Below are 16,914 nucleotides of genomic sequence, written 5' to 3'. Positions count from 1 at the left end.
TTACTCCATTGTATGCTCTTACCTCCTTTGTCAAATATCAATGTCCATAAAGGTGTGGGTTTATTTCTGGGTTCTCAGTTCTGTTCCATTGATCTATATGCCTGTTCTTATGCCAGTACCAGGCTGTTTTGAGTACAGTGACCTTGTAGTATAACTTGATATTAGGAAGTGTGATACCTCCCACTTTATTCTTCCTTTTCAATATTGCTGAGGATATTTGTGTTCTTTTTTGGTTCCATATAGATTTTTGGAATATGTGTTTTATATCTTTGAAGTATGTCATTGGTATTTTAATTGGTATTCCTTTGAATTTATAAATTGCTTTGGGTAATATAGACATTTTAATTATGTTTATTCTTCCTAACCATGAGCATGGTATATGCTTCCACTTGTTTGTATCTTCATTGATTTCTTTTATTAATGTTCTATAATTTTCAGAGTACAAGTCTTTAATCTCCTTGGTTAAATTTACTCCTAGTTACTTTATTTTTTGTTGTTGCAATAGTGGAGGGAATTGTTTCCTTAATTTCTCTTTTTGACAGTTCATTGTTGGTATATAAAAATGTCTCTGATTTCTGAGTATTAATTTTATATCCTGTCACCTTGCTGAATTCATTTATCAGGTTCAGTAGTTGTTTGACTGAGACTTTAGGGTTTTCTATATACAGTATCATGTCATCTGCAAATAATGATAGTTTTACTTCTTATCTAATTTGGATGCCTTTTATTTCTTCTTCTTGTCTGATTGCTGTGGCTAGGACTTCCAGAACTATGTTGAATAAGAGTGGTGAAAGGGGGCACCCCTGCTTTGTTCCTGATCTTAAGAGGATTGCTTTTAATTTTTGCCCATTGAGTATGATGTTGGCTGTGGGTTTGTCATAGATGGCTTTTATTATGTTGCGGTATGTTCCCTGTATTCCCACTTTGCTGAGAGTTTTGATCATGAATGGGTGCTGGATTTTATCAAATGCTTTTTCTGCATCTATTGAAATTATCATGTGTTTTTTTTCCTTCCTTTTGTTTATGTGATGAATCACATTGATTGATCTGCAAATATTGTACCAGCCTTGCCTCTCCAGAATAAATCCCACTTGATCGTGGTATATGATTTTTTTCATATATTGGTAGATCCGCTTTGCTAATATTTTGTTGAGTATTTTAGCATCTAAATTTATCAGGGATATTGGCCTATAATTTTCTTTCTTTGTGTTGTCTTTGCCTGGTTTTGGAATCAGAATTATACTCGCCTCATAAAAGGAGCTTGGAAGTCTTCCTTCATCTTGAATTTTTTGAAATAGCTTGAGAAGGAAAGGAGTTAGTTCTTCTTTGAATATTTGGTAGAATTCACTGTGAAGCCATCAGGCCCAGGCATCTGATTCTTCCAGATTGATTTTTAAAATATTATATGTTTCAAGGAATTTGTCCATTTCATCTAGGTTGTCTAATTTTTTGGCATACAGTTCTTCATAGTATTTTCTTACAATCCTTTGTATTTTTGTTGTGTCAGTTGTTATTTCTCCACTGTCATTTCTAATTTTATTTACTTGAGTCCTCTCTTTTTTTTCTTGGTGAGTCTGGTTAAAGGTTCATTGATCTTGTTTACCTTTTCAAAGATTCTGCTCCTGGTTTCATTGATCTTCTGTATTGTTTCTTTAGCTTCTATGTTATTTATTTCCACTCTGATCTTTATTATTTCCTTCCTTCTACTACCTTTGGGCTTTACTTGCTGTTCTTTTTCTAGTTTTTTAGATGCAGGGTTAGGTTATTTGAGCTTTTTCTAACTTCTTAAGGTATGCCTGTAATGCTATGAACTTCCCTCTCAGTACTGCTTTTGCTGTGTCCCATTAATTTTGAGTTGTTGTATGCTCATTATCATTCATTTCTAGGATTTTTTTATTTCTTCTTTGATCTCATTATTAACCCATTTGTTATTTAATAATATGCTATTTAGTTTCCAAGTGTTTGAGTATTTTTCAGTTTTTCTGTTGTGGTTGATTTCTAGTTTCATGCTATTGTGATCAGAGAAATGCTTGATATGATTTCAGTCTTCTTAAATTTGTTGAGATTGCTTTTGTGCCCTAATGTGTAGTCTATCCTAGAGAATGCACCATGAGCACTTGAAAACAATGTATATTCTGCTGCTTTATTTTTATTTATTTTTTCAATAACCTTACTTTTTTTTTTTTAGAGAGAGAGGGGGGGGGGAGAGAGAGAGAGAGAGAGAGAGAGAAGGGGGAGGAGCAGGAAGTATCAACTCCCATATGTGCCTTGACCAGGCAAGCCAGGGTTTTGAACTGGCAACCTCAGTGTTTCCAGGTTGACCCTTTATCCACTGCGCCACCAGGGTGAGAGATTCTGAAGATATCTGTTACATCGAGTTGATCTAGTATGTCCTTTAAGTCTGCTATTTCTTTAATTTTCTTTCTTAAGGATCTATCTAGTAATGTTAGTGGGGTATAGAAATCCCCTACTATTATAGCATTGCTGTTGATCTCGCCCTTTATATCAATCAAAGTCTGCTTTACATGTTTAGGTGCTCCTATGTTAGGTGCATAGATATTTATAATGGTTACATCTTCCTATTGGATTGCTCCCTTTTTTATTACTTAGTGACCTTCTTTATCTCTTACTATAGCCTTTGTTTTAAAGTCCATTTTGTCTAAGTATTGCTACCCCAGCTTTTTTTTCATTTCCATTTGCATGAAATATTTTTTTCCATTTTTTTACCTTCAGTCTATGTGAATCTTTTGTTTTAAGGTGTGTCTCTTGTAGACAGCATATATATAGGTCCTGTTTTCTTATCCACGCAGCTGCCATATGTCTTTTATTGAATCATTTAATCCATTTACATTTAAGGTTATTATTGATATGTAGTTGTTTATTGCCATTTTATTCTTTAAAGCTGTATTCCTCTTTTACTATATTCTTTTCTGCCTTTGATCTGTTTACAACAGGCCCCTTAACATGTCTCGTAGCATTGGTTTGGTTGTAATGAATTCCTTGAGTTTGTTGTTTTTTTTTTGTCTGGGAAGCTTTTTATTTCTCCTTCAATTTTAAATGATAGCCTTGCTGGATAAAGTAGTCTTGGTTGTAGGCTCTTGTTCTGCATTACTTTGAATATTTCCTGCCATTCCCTTCTGGCCTCAAGTGTTTCTGTTGAGAAGGCGGATGTCATCCTTATGGGGATTCCTTCATAGGTGATAGCCTTTTTTTCTCTAGCAGCTTTTAATATGTTCTCTTTATCACTTAGGTTTGGTATTTTAATTATGATGTGCTTGGTGTAGATTTCTTTGGGTTTCTCTTTAATGGAATTCTCTGTGATTTTTGAACTTGTGTAACTTTTTCTTGCATCAATTTAGGTAAGTTTTCAGCTATGATTTGATTAAACAAAGTCTCTATCCCTTGTTCTTTCTCTTCTTCTTCTGGAACCCCTATGATGCGGATATTATTTCTTTTCATGTTGTCACAGAGCTCTCTTAGAGTTTCCTCAGACTTTTTGAGTCTCTTTTCTTTTTGCTGCTCTGCCTCCATGCCTTTGTTTATCTTGTCTTGTAACTCACTGATTTCACCCTCAGCTTCATCCATCCTGCTTTTAATTCCTTCCATTGTGGTCTTCATTTCTGATACTGTATTTGTCATTTCTGACTAATTCTTTCTTTATTATTTCAATGTCCATTTTTATACTTGCTATCTCTTTATTTAGTTGTTTGTTATGATCATCTATTGTTCTAAGATTTTTGAGCATCCTAACAATCATTATTTTAAACTCTGCATCTGGTAGTTTGGTTATATCTGACTCATTCGAGTACTTTTCTGGGGATTTCTCTTGATTCATTTGTGTTGCATTTCTCTGCCTTCCCATTTTGTGTGTGTATAAGAGGGTGTGGCCTCTGTGTTCCCTATGTGTGGTCTGTCCGAAGGCCCACCACCCCCTCTGCTGCTGCCTCAGGTTATCAGGTATGGGCGTTGCAGGCTCCAGCTGGCTGTGGCTGTCCCTGCAGTTTCCACCTCTCCTTCACCGGAGTGGCTGTGTTCACGTGCCTGGGTCTACAAGCCTCAGCCTTCGCCCCACCACCATGGGTGGGGCTGTGTACTGCCCCGGGCCGCCAGCCTTGGCACTGGGGGCAGGGGTGAGCACCTTTGCTCAGCCATGGGCCTCTGCCTATTCCCAGGCTTTCACCCCACCCCCATGGGCGGAGCTGCAGGCAGAATTGTGGGCGGGATTGCAAGCGGGTTTTCAGCCAGCCGGATTGCTTTTGTGTGCCACTTCTGACCCCGCTGAGCGAAACTGAGCTCACACCCGGCCTCAGTCGTGGCCACCCGGCTTTTGTCCCCACCAACGTTCCCGTCACCGCCTGCTCTCCGGCTAGCCTTCAGCAGTGTGGTTGTGGGCACTGCACCTCAGACCCTAGTACTGAATACTGTATTCCATAAGGCTCCCACCTTCTAAGTGACTCTGCTCTGAGTGCCATGGAAGAGCTTGTTTAGCTGATGTCCTGCTTCCCTTTGCTGGTATTGCTGGTTCCAGGGGAAATATTCACTTCAGATTTGGGGAGTAGCTCATCCCAGTGGTTAGGGTGGCTGTCCGTCAAAGTGTTTCTGCCTGTGCCTCCTAGATTACACCCTCTTCCTGCTACTCTGGTCCTCTCCTCTCTCCCCGTCCCCCGGAGCCCCGGTTGAGTGGTTGTGAAAGAGGTTTTTTGCACTGTGTCTTTAAGAAGAATCCTGAATCTGAGAAATCTCTTTCTCACAAACAGTATCCTGGCTTGTTTTGCAGCTAATACTGTTCATATGCTTCTTCTAGGCTCTGGGGCTGCAGGCTCGGGCTTTGTTCCTGGGGCCCAGAGCCCTCCCCTCTCCACTAAACTCACTTCCCGCCACACGAGTCTCTCCAGGCTGCTGTTTGCTCTGGGGAGCTAGGCAGCCCTCACCGCATTTCTGCTTTTCCTACCAGTCTCTGTGTGGCTTCTTCAGTGTTCCTTGGTTAAAGAGTCCTCTTAGTTTAGTCCACAGCATCTTTTAACTCTTAATCTTGAAGTAATAGTGCTTGTTTATAACATTTTTATATCTTTCAAATTTGTTTTACTATTTAAATTGTGTCAGCTTTAAGGCCATAGAGCTTTCTTATCTGTGTGAGGTATTTTGGTAACAAAATAAATTGGGCATGAAAATGACATGTTTATGTTGTGAATAATGTAGCACAGCTGCCCTGTGAATGTTTATTGTCTCAGTCATCTGTCCATTCACCACATGCACAGTGAAGCAACTACTGACTTCTGGGCACTCGTTCCTGCTCTCAGCCTTTAGTCTGCTGGGTCAGGAAGACCTTTATCAAATAATGCCACAGAGTATTGTATATAAGTACAAGCTAGAGAAGAATGGAACAGTTCTTAGGGACTACTTAACAAAGGGGAACTATTTAGAATTGGCACGGAGGGATATTAGGGAAGGCTTTCCAAAGTCTGAAGGAACAACAGGAGTTAAAACAGGTTTGTAGGGAGGGACAGTGTGGAACAGAGAGAAAGCTCAAATCAGATGGAGGAAGTACCATGAGCAAAGTAATAATAGGTGGAACCATGTCACGGTCGAGCATTTGCCAAAGGCCAGTGTGGCCGGAGCTCTGTGCATGACTGTGCAGGCCTTCTGTGCTTTCCACCATTGAAACAATGGGTTGGGATCAAAACATAGGAAGAAAAAAAGCTTTAATTATACAAGTTTATTGTATCCCTATATCCTTTTAATTATTATGGATCATGAAGTTATACAGTGTATGTCTATTCTAAGATAAGCATTTCTATATTTTGCTTTTTGGTGTCTTGCTTTTTCAAATTTGCATCTATTGTTAATGCCTTTACTGAAAAATGATATAATAACATATAAACATCATCAACCATGATCCCACCATTTTAATGATAATTTTTATCGTTTTTACTTTCTCACTTTTTAAACCTTACTAGTAGTGAAGCCAGAAATTCCAACATCATCAGCCACTGACAAGCATTCACTGTCAGAAGAGGAAATGGAGAGGAAATCCAGATCTATCATTGATGAATTTCTACACATTAATGATTTTAAGGTAAAAGAAAAAATATTTTTTTTAAAGAAAGCAACAACAGAAAGCCCTGTGACAGACATAGTAACTTGTTTCTGGTCAAATTAGTTGTCACTGTGAACTGATAAGACTTAGAATGTGTGATCCAGGTCCTACACAGTTCATTTTGCACAACTCTGATCCATTTCTGCCAGTAGTCCGTTTTAAACTGATACTATAGTTCACAAGATCAAGTGACAGGAAGAGAGAATAGGTACTAGTCCATCCCTAATCTGGGGTAACCGGATTGACTTTGATACTCATGAACAAAAACAACATACTGTCATTATGAGGCATTCTCGGCTTCCTATGTATAATTACCTCTCATCTTTATAGTCAGTTTGTCATCATTCTTATATTAACTTTACAGTATGACTTGACATTACTTTTTTCTTTATTTCGTCAGTGAAAACAGGCTCAGAGGAGTAAGGAATGTGCCAGGTCAGAAGCCTAAGTGAAGCATTTCAAGACATAGCTTTGCATTTGCCCTTATTTAACCCTGACCTTCTCTTTTACTTTCATTTTAAGATGATAGTGAATAAGATAAGTATACTGCCTGACTTCATGAGCCCTATAGTCTAGCAGAAACACTGCAAAAAAGTGACTCCACAGTTACATATTTAAATTGTAGTTATAATAAATGCTAGCAGACCTATGTAGGGTATTAGGAGAGATCTTATATATAATAGAACCTTATTTAGGGATTAGGAATAAGCAAATGCTTGCTAAAAATATTTGTCAGGTATATTAAGTACTTTTGCGTTGGCATATATGATTAAAAGTTCTTTCAAGCTTGTTCTCTTGGCAACCTAGTTATTATCCGCTTTCCAAACCAAAAAATCAGTTTGGTTAGCTATCGCTCAGCCCTCTAAAAACCTCAGGCTCTGAAATTGTCCAAAATTCAGAGAAGTCGGAAGAAGTTTTAATGGTAAGCAAGTTGGAGAAGAGTACTTTGCAGAAGCTCTTGGAAGTACAGCAAAAATAAATGAACATTAATGGAAAAGAACCAAAGAACATACTTCATATAGAATGATTTGTTAGATTCTTAGAAAGTGAGAAGTATTCTTGTAAACTGGTAGCATGGCTTTTTACTTGCATGGAGTAGAGAAATGTGAGAGGCTTAGAAGAAAGAAGAAAGATGAAGAGCAGAGACAAGGAGATTGGCTTTAGAAATCATTTAAAGCAGGGGTAGTCAACCTTTTTATACCTACCACCCACTTTTGTATCTCTGTTAGTAGTAAAATTTTCTCACCGCCCACCAGTTCCACAGTAATGATGATTTATAAAGTAGGGAAGTAACTTTACTTTATAAAATTTATAAAGCAGAGTTACAGCAAGTTAAAGCATATAATAATAATTATTTACCAAGTACTTTATGTTGGATTTTCACTAGGTTTGGCAGAATAAATCTTTATAAAACAACTTACTATAGTTAAATCTATCTTTGTATTTATATCTATACTTTGGTTGCTCCGCTACCGCCCACCTTGAAAGCTGGCACGCCCACTAGTGGGCTGTAGGGACCAGGTTGACTACCACTGATTTAAAGGATGTACAGAGTGAATAAACAACAAATACTTTGAAAAAGGAAAGATATGACCACGTGATGAACTAGAGATTTAGGAAGAAAAACACTTAGTAACACTTAAGTGCAGCAGGAGGACCCTTTGAAGCATAACTAACCCTAACTATTTCAGGCCTGCAGTATGGATGGGACAGACAGCTGTGACTCGGGAATTTTATTGTGTAATGTATAAGACTGCTCTGCTGCAGTGGCAGTGAGAACCAGGCAGTAGTGTCAGACATAGTGAGGTCTTATTCTGTGCGAGGTGCTATTCTACATGTTTTATATGCATTAGTTTATTGAATTCTCATAATACTTTCTGTTGACATTATTATAATAGGCATTTTTATAGATAAGGAAACTGTGATGCAGAGAGGTAAAGTAACTTGTTCTAGTTTATATTGCAGCTAATGGCAGACTCAGTATTCAAAGCCAGGCTGCTAGCTGTAGAGCAGAAACTACTTACTACCTTTAGGGTCTTAGTCTGTCACACTGAAGGCTCACAGAGCTCATCCTAAGGAAGAATTTTTTTCTAACATCTTAACAGATGCCATTATTAACAGAAATACAAATTAATATTTATTGAACCTTTGTGCTTGCATTGTGTCTAATGATTTTATCTACATTTTCTATTCAATTCTCACAGTAACCCTATAATAGGAAGTCAAGGCTGAGAGATTCAGTTACACTCCTAAGCCTGCACAGTGGTGACAGAGCCAGAGTTCAAACCTATATTTGTCCAACTCCACAGCCTCTGCCTCTGTGATATATCTTTGCTGAGTTCCTAAAATGTGCCGGCCACATTTTAGAGAACACTGCCTGGATATACTGCAGTATATGTAGTGAGCAACCTAGTCTCTTCTTATAGGCCTTTTATTGGGAAATACAGACAAAGCTACCCTAAAGATAGGTAGCAATTTCAAAAATTAATGTTTCAGTGCAGAGAAGTAAAATCAGGTGATGTGAGAGCCCATGGTTGGGCAGTCACAGAGCATAGGAGGTGTCATTTCAGCGGAGAGCTCAAAAACAAGAAGAGTTTCACCATGCAGAAACACCAAACCATGAGAAACTGGGGGAGGGCAAGGTATACTGAAGATGGAATTCTTGCTCTCCTTTCCACTGCCTCCTGACAAGGCACTACAATGATGCTGCTGCTCTTCTGATGAGGCAAAGCGCCCCGGGTAGGGAGCATAGGGAATAGACCGCAGCGGCGTTCTGAAAGTGAGAAATGAAAAGGTGGAATGGTTATTTATTTATCAGAGTATTAATGGTGCATGAGGTGCAAATGGAGCTGGAAACAGAAGGATTGATTGGTTCAAAGTTTATGTAAGAAACAGTTTTACTTGGCATCTGGCCTAAATGTTTCAAAAATGCCAATATCATAAAAGGACAAAAAAGAGAAAGAACTGATCTCAGTTAAAAGAGACATGACATGTGATGTTGGGTTCTTAATTGGATCCTAGAACAAGAAGCTATATTGGACATTTGGGAACAGTTATAGAAATTTGGTTATGTACTATATATGTCAGATAATAATCATATTGACATCATTGTGTGAAGGTTAAATTTCTTAGAAAGCAAACTAACAATAGGTGAAGATATATATAGGTAGACATTGTGCTACTCTTTCATTTCTGTATAGTTTGGAGTTTTTCCAGATGAGAAGGTGACGTTGGGGAGGGAGTCAGTGAAGCAGCAGAGGGACAGGAAGGCAGCAGTGACATGCCCGCCTGGGCCTTGCTTCCTGCTTCAGGAGGCTGTCCCCTTGGCATCTTCCCCTTAGAAAAACTACGCTCGTTAGAGGTGAAACCACAGGATTTTGTGGTCAAAGTTAAGGAAGGTGAGGGCAGGGTGGCACGCTGCTATATTGGTGATTCAGCGACCCTGGCTGCCAGGCTTTTACCCTCCACACCAAAGACATGGACCTAGGCAGACCACCCCTCGGTAAGAGCCAGTTAGCAAGCCCCAAACCCCAAGAACTGTATAGAGGTTTTTAATCCTTAAGCTAACCGTATTAACTTTCCTATGAAAGATCTTTCTCATTGAAGATTTTGCAAATAGTATTAACATACCCAAACGAATTACCTCAGTTGCCATTTTAAGTAAGGTCTTTGAGTCATGACTTTGAATTTTTATTTCATAATATATATACCATTTTCAGTTTTTTCAATGATCAAAAAATAGGCAAACATTGTGTAGAAAAATACATTTTTGACTCTGGTCCTTTGAGTGATCTTTAATAAAATTGTTAACCTAAACACATTCGCTTTATAAGATACATTTCTTTTGTTTTTAAACATGACTAAAATTGACCATTTCAGCCTCCATTTTACTCAGCTATGTTCATATTTTAAAAATTATATATGAAAACTGTCTTGTTTTTGGAACTTTCTACTGAGTTTGTCATAAGTGAAATATCTTCAACTTATTTTAACACTCTGGTAATGCTCTCTACATTTGGGGGTAAGCTTCTGTTTGCTGCTTGAACAGGAAGCCGTGCAGTGTGTGGAGGAGCTGAACGCCCAGGGCCCGCCACACGTGTTTGTGAGAGTGGGAGTGGAGTCCACCCTGGAAAGGAGCCAGATCACCAGGGAGCACGTGGGCCAGTTACTGTATCAGCTGGTCCATTCAGAGAAACTCAGCAAGCAGGACTTTTTCAAAGGGTCAGTATCCTCCTCAAGAGTGTTAGTCATTTACTAGGCTCTTGAGTAGTAGTTAATTTTTAAAGTACATAATCTATTTTAAGTTTTTTAGCTTTTTTCATAGATTTAAATTGAGTCCATTATAATCTGTTGATGTGAATGTTGATAATATTGGTTGGTATGATGGCATTTGTAGACTGTGCTAGGGCATAAAGGTTGTCTTCTGGTTTTTTATTATGCTGTAAGTAAGGTAGCAGAGACCCCCTTAACCATGGGAAACTGATGCCTCACCAGCCTATCTACATGTAAACCCTAAGATATTCTTTGAGGAAAAAACTTTCTTTGTGAAAAAGAAGTTTGAAAAATTGTCCTAACCCTGAAAGCCTTAAACTTGTCTCTAAACCATGGTTATTTTGACAGGTTAATGCTTCTCTGTCCAGATAAGCCCCATAGAAGGATACAGAATTCCCGAGTGGTTAATGATTTTAGTCTATTCCAGGTTGATTTCATTATGATTCCTGTTGATGGCTAGATTGATGAAGTCTGGCTGTCACCAGTGTTGTATTCTCACTTGTTCCCATTCAGATATCTTTGTGATACACCATCCTCCCAGGTGCACAAATTGGGTTCCTTATGGTCCAGCCACAGAATCTTCCCCAGGCTTAGACTCTAAAATCAAAAGTTTAAGGTGAAAATTACATATGGTAAAAAATTTTGTTTCAGGAGTCATGTTGTGCAATGTAAACACACAATCACAGCTGTCACTGATAGATGCTCACTCTCTGAGGGAACAGAAGCTCTGACCCCGAGGGCTGAGCATCAGATCCATGTCTCCCATCTCATACTCACAGGGGGTACATGCTCATTAGTGGAGTGGCAGTAAGAGTTCTACACTATTTAAGTTATTTTTCTTATTGTAAACCTTATTTGCCAAGCTCATGTTGTATTCTTAGGCATTAAATACGCATGTGATAAAATGCCGCTGTGGAGCTTTCAAATACAGTCAACCTCTTAGAATAGTGTTACCATTAAATGCCAAGGTTGAATGTATCTAGGAATAATTACTCATTTGATTTTGTGAGCAAAAATGGCATTGTCCTCAAGGTTCTGGAAAATGTATACTAGCCCCTAGGATCATTAAGAAGTTGTCTTTCAGCAATAAGCTAGATTTTGTTGAATTCAGTGACTCACTAGATTAAGGCCATCTGACCCAGCTAACTTAATAAAAATCTTTGGCAAAAGTTGCTGTGGTTGTTGGCCTTTAAGGCCAGGACAGTTTCCCAGTTTTAAAAGAGAAATATGTTGTTCGCCTCAACAACCAGCCAGTATAAACAGTAAGAGTGAGTAGGGTATCCACACCCACACAATCAGATTCAGGTCTGCCCCGACCCAACTTGAAACTGTAATTTCAAGTCCCTGGAAACTACATTTGCACTAATTATTATATTAGTTTATAAATAACTTGTTTTTTACCCAACTATTATGATATATTCCCCAGAAAATTTTGATATTGAGAGTGCTAGATCATTATTTACTACATTATGTCTCTTCTCAAACTGGACTCAAACATTGATTCATATCTGAAAACCCATCAGAAAGTGTGGTCCAGCTTCATCAGCTTCAGCTGAATTTGCGAGGTACTAGCTTGGTGGCTAGGCCATCTCCAGCATCTGCGTTTCCCTTTGTTGGTTCTCTTGAGGAAAGTGTGTCATCCAGTCATGATGTCCACACTTTCACTGGCAGTGGGGCTTCCACTGCTGCTGCTTCTATCAGTACTGCCACAATCACAGCCTTCAGATCGGAAATGAGACAAGCACTTCTGTGTTGCAGTAACTACTTCATCTTTCTCGCTTCTACTTCCTTCTGCAGCTAGAGATAATGCAGTGGTTCCAGGCCTCGCTTTTAATACTAAATTAGACATAACCAAGCCTTAGACCAGGACCTCTTCAAAGACCTGGGTTCCTTCAGGCCTAGCAATTTTTTCTAAGATGGAAACAAATCTATATAGTTCCATGTCATTATCCACAAAGAGGCTTCTTTTCTTTTTTCTTTTTATTTTTTTTACAGGGACAGAGAGAGAGAGTCAGAGAGAGGAATAGACAGGGACAGACAGACAAGAACGGAGAGAGATGAAAAGCATCAATCATCAGTTTTTTGTTGCAACACCTTAATTGTTCATTGATTGCTTTCTCATATGTGCCTTGACCATGGGCCTTCAGCAGACCAAGTAACCCCTTGCTCGAGCCAGCGACCTTGGGTCCAAGCTGGTGAGCTTTTTGTTCATGCCAGATGAGCCCATGCTCAAGCTGGCGACCTTGAGGGGTCTCGAACCTGGTTCCTCCGCATCCCAGTCCAACACTCTATCCACTGCGCCACCGCCTGGTCAGGCAAAGAGGCTTCTTGAAGGTAGATCAGTTACCCAATTGCTTCTGAAGCCCAAGTTATATAAATAGTTCATACTGTCCACAGAGACAGTTCATTGGAGCTGTGGAAATGTCCTAAGTCTTTTGGAAGTCCCAACATCCAAAGATTTCTGTGTTTACATAGCATTTTGGGGGAGCATCTAAGGTTAGCTTCCTTGGATGCTGTTAACTGCTTAGATGCCAACTTTTGATCAGTCATTGAAGCTGCTTGCGTAACTTCATAAGCCGGCAAGAATTTTGGGAAACAAGGAAGTAGAAGGCCTCCAAGATTACTGTGTCCTGATCAGCCAACTAATCCTCCATTTCTCCTACAAATCTTTTTAAGGCATGCAGTGCTACTAAATATTAAGTTAGACAGTTTCAAACATGTTCTTTGGATTAGTTGTTTATCAATATAACTTAGATTCTTTGGAATTTTTCTTACAAGTTGCTATATCAGCTCTGAGCACAACAGTTACCATATATAAAATACATCTCCACGAAGGCAACATCAGGCATCCTCTTAGAATTTTCAGGACTTGAATCTAAATGCTTTATGATGTAAATTAGGTAGGTAGGTAAGTAGATGGGTTTCAAGCAGTGTTGATAGTCATTTTATATCATGGCTTCAGAAGACTTCTTTTTTAAAACTGCCTAGTAGGTTCCGCCCCCTGACTTCCTATTTCAGACTAGGGGCCGAGGGGGCTTTGATCTGAGATTCTCCATTGCCTTCATGTTTACATTCCTGATTTTACCGCTGCTCACAAGAGTCATCATGGCTTTCTGTCAAAGAATCTTCTGTGCCCACCTGATCAACTTGGTCAGACCCACAGTGAGACCCAGGGCTTACAGATTGCACAGGAATCAAGGCTCTGGAGGAGACCTGTCTCCTATCCTCCAGTGCCTGGCAATTTGAAGGAGGTCCTATGCTGGTATCCCCCAGTACTCCTGAGAGTCCTCAGAGTTTCCACTCCACCTCCCTTACCACTGCAGTCCCCTCATCAGGCAAATCTGGTGAGGGCTCCAGTGGCCAGGAAGAGGAGGGTAGCACCTCAGAGGCAGATCCTAACCCCAAGAATGTGTTCAGAGATGCTCTAAATGCAATTGTAGCTTTGTTGGTAAATTTCCTGCTGCTCAAGTATCAGATGAAAGAGCCAGTAACCGAGGCAGGTATGTTGAAGATGGTCCACAAAGAGTACAATGACCACTTCCTTGAGATCTTCCTGAGAGCCTCTGTGTGTTTGGAGATAATCTTGGGCCCTAATGTGAAGGGAGTGGATCCCACCAACCACTGCTGTGCTATCCTCATCAAAATGGGCCTTACCTATGATGCAATGCTGCATGGTGGAAAGAGCGTGTCTAAGACCATCATTCTGATACTCACCCAGAGTGTGATCTTCATGAAGGGCAACTGTGCCATGAAAGGGAAAGTCTGGGAAGGTCTGAGTGTGATGGGGTTCTATTCTGGGAGGAAGCACTGCATCTTTGGAGAGCCCAGGAAGCTCATCACCAACTGTTTCGTGGAGGAGAAATGCCTGAAGTACCAGCAAGTAGCCAACAGTGGTCCTACACAATTTGTATTCCTGTGCTGTCAGAGCCCACTCTGAAACCATAAAAATGCAAGTCCTAGAGTTTCTGGCCAAGATTCAGGGGACTGACCCAAGTTTTTTCCCATCTTGGTGTAAGGAGGCATTGCAAGATGAAGAAGAGAGAGCCTGAGCCAGAATTTCAGCCTAGGCTGTCTCAACTACCATGGCTACTTCCAGTTCTAGAGCCAAGCCTGGCAGCCCTGCCCACACAGAGGGAAGTCAGGGATAGTTTCCTCAGTCATTGTTTGAAGAGGCAGCTCGTGTTTATAGAGTTTAGGTCGGAGATGGGACTGAAAGGAACATAGCATATATGCCTCTGTTCCTGTTTTATATGTGTAACTTGAAAATCTATTCTTTTATTTGTTGACATAAGTACTATTCAAGTTATCAATTTTTTAGTATAGATTTAGCTTCAAAATCTCCAAGTTTATTAATGATATTGGTTACTCATGTAATGCTCAAAAGAACTTTTATCGTGAGAATTTTGTTGTTTTAGAAAACAAAACCTGAAACCATCTTATGTTGTCATCTAGAAAAAGACAACATGGCATTGACATAGCCATGCCCCTGGAAATGTAAAAAAAGTGGGCTTTAAGAAAGTTGGGTCTGACCTGTGGTGGCGCAGTGGATAAAATGCTGACTTGGAATGCTGAGGTCACCAGTTCAAAACCCCAGACTTGCCAGGTCAAGGCACATATGAGAAGCAACTACTATATGAGTTGATGCTTCCCACTCCTCCTCCCCTTTCTCTTTTTTTCTCTCTCCCCCCTCTCCTCTCTCTACAATGAATAAATAAAATCTTAAATAAAAAAGAAAGATAATAACTTTAAAAAGAAAGTTGGAATCAATGGAAAAAATAGAGAAGAAGATCTAAATGGTATTCAAATCTTGGCTTTCTTATCCGTTTTGGTTTTTATTGTATAAAATTAAGTGATACATACATGTATTTGCTAAGCTCTTTCAACAATGTGCAAGACATAAATTTTAATAAATTAGAAAAAGAAAATAACTGTCTAGTAAAGGTAATTTAATGTAGCTCACTGTTAGCCATGGAATCAGAATCACTTTGAAAAGGTAATAAACAAATGAAATAGAGGGTAGTAAACATTGGAGTTGGCAATAAATACAAAATATGGGTCCTTCAGGAGGCCTCATATATTAGCATTTCACTTTGAGAAGTGTGTGTTGGAGAGGAAACTTTTTATTTCATCCTTGACTACTTTTTTGGGATTTTTCTTGCTACTCTGGAGATTCTATCTTGGTAAAAAGATACAGTTCAGAGTTTACACAGACATGCATGCTAAGTTTTATATGCAAAATTTCAGAGGTGCTGGTTAACAGTGAAAACCCTGTTTGCTAACATAGGTAGAATCTCATTTAAGTAGTATTTGTTGTAGTAACTCTTTGAAAATGACACTGCAGTATAAGAAGGCTTTTGCCATAACTTCACTGGACAGCTCGGTTGGTTACAGCATCGTCCCAAAGCGCAGAGGTTGCCGGTTTGATATCCCTAGTCAGGGCACATATAGGAGCAGATTGATGTTCCTTCTCTCTTTCCCTTTTCCCTCTCTCTAACACCTATACACTAAACATTTTTTTTAAAAGGCTTTTTATCGCCTGACCAGGCAGTGGCGCAGTGGATAGAGCATCGATCTGGGATGTGGAGGACCCAGGTTCGAGACCCCAAGGTCGCCAGCTTGAGCGCGGGCTCATCTGGCTTAAGCAAAAAGCTCACCAGCTTAGACCCAAGGTCGCTGGCTTGAGCAAGGGGTTACTCGGTCCGCTGAAGTCCCGCGGTCAAGGCACATATGAGAAAGCAATCAATGAACAACTAAGGTATTGCAACAAAAAACTGATGATTGATGCTTCTCATCTCTCTCTCCATTCCTGTCTGTCCCTATCTATCCCTCTCTCTGACTCTCTCTCTGTCCCTGAAAGAAAAAAAATAAAAATAAAAAATAAAAAAAGGCTTTTTATCTTTTTTTCTTTCTCTCTTTTACCTATAGTTAGATTCTTACAATTTGTCATAACTCCTGACCAATCTGATTTTTACATGTCCTCACTCTTTCTTCCATTTTCATTTAGTTGTCATTAATGCAGATTGTGGAAGATGCTGTTAACAATACTATTTCCAACTATTATTTTGTCTATTTATCATATTTCTGATCAGACCTCTACTGAATTTTTTAAATCCCCACTTTCAACCATGAACTTCTTTCTTTAATTAAACTTTAGGCAGGAACCCAATATATAAAATAAATATAAGTCGATCTTTAGTAGTTGAAGTGGGGGGAGGATGCCTGAAGTCCCACCTGTGGATCCTACCAAAGTGCAGTCCAGTGGGTTTTTTGGGTTGTTTTTTTGTGACAGAGACAGAAAGAATCAGAGAGAGGGACAGATAGGGATAGTCAGACAGGAAGAGAGAGAGATGAGAAACATCAGTTCTTTGTTGTGGCTCCTTAGTTGTTCATTGATTGCTTTCTCATATGTGCCTTGACTGTGGGGCTACAGCAGATCGAGTGGCCCCTTGCTCGAGCCAGCGACCTTGGGCTCAAGCTGGTGAGCCTTGCTCAAACCAGATGAGCTTGCACTCAAGCTTGCGACCTCAGGGTCTCAAACCTAGGTC

The 16,914-nt window shown here is 39.5% G+C and overlaps 1 protein-coding gene across 21 annotated transcripts in view; it reads left to right on the top strand.

Moving 5' to 3' along the window:
* Window positions 1–16,914, top strand: part of EIF4G3 (eukaryotic translation initiation factor 4 gamma 3) — a 343,178-nt gene that overhangs the window by 305,836 nt on the left and 20,428 nt on the right. For 14 of the 21 annotated variants that reach the window (XM_066375301.1, XM_066375299.1, XM_066375315.1 and 11 more), the window contains 2 exons: window positions 5,958–6,076; window positions 10,146–10,318. In XM_066375301.1, the coding sequence (XP_066231398.1) occupies window positions 5,958–6,076; window positions 10,146–10,318 (292 nt within the window). The remainder of the gene's footprint in view (window positions 1–5,957; window positions 6,077–10,145; window positions 10,319–16,914) is intronic. The other 7 variants (XM_066375310.1, XM_066375307.1, XM_066375323.1 and 4 more) reach the window with 1 other exon arrangement.

This window comes from Saccopteryx leptura, chromosome 3, assembly GCF_036850995.1.
Source record: "Saccopteryx leptura isolate mSacLep1 chromosome 3, mSacLep1_pri_phased_curated, whole genome shotgun sequence".
In the NCBI taxonomy this organism is placed as follows: Eukaryota; Metazoa; Chordata; class Mammalia; order Chiroptera; family Emballonuridae; genus Saccopteryx; species Saccopteryx leptura.
This window is presented reverse-complemented; position numbering and strand designations above follow the sequence as displayed.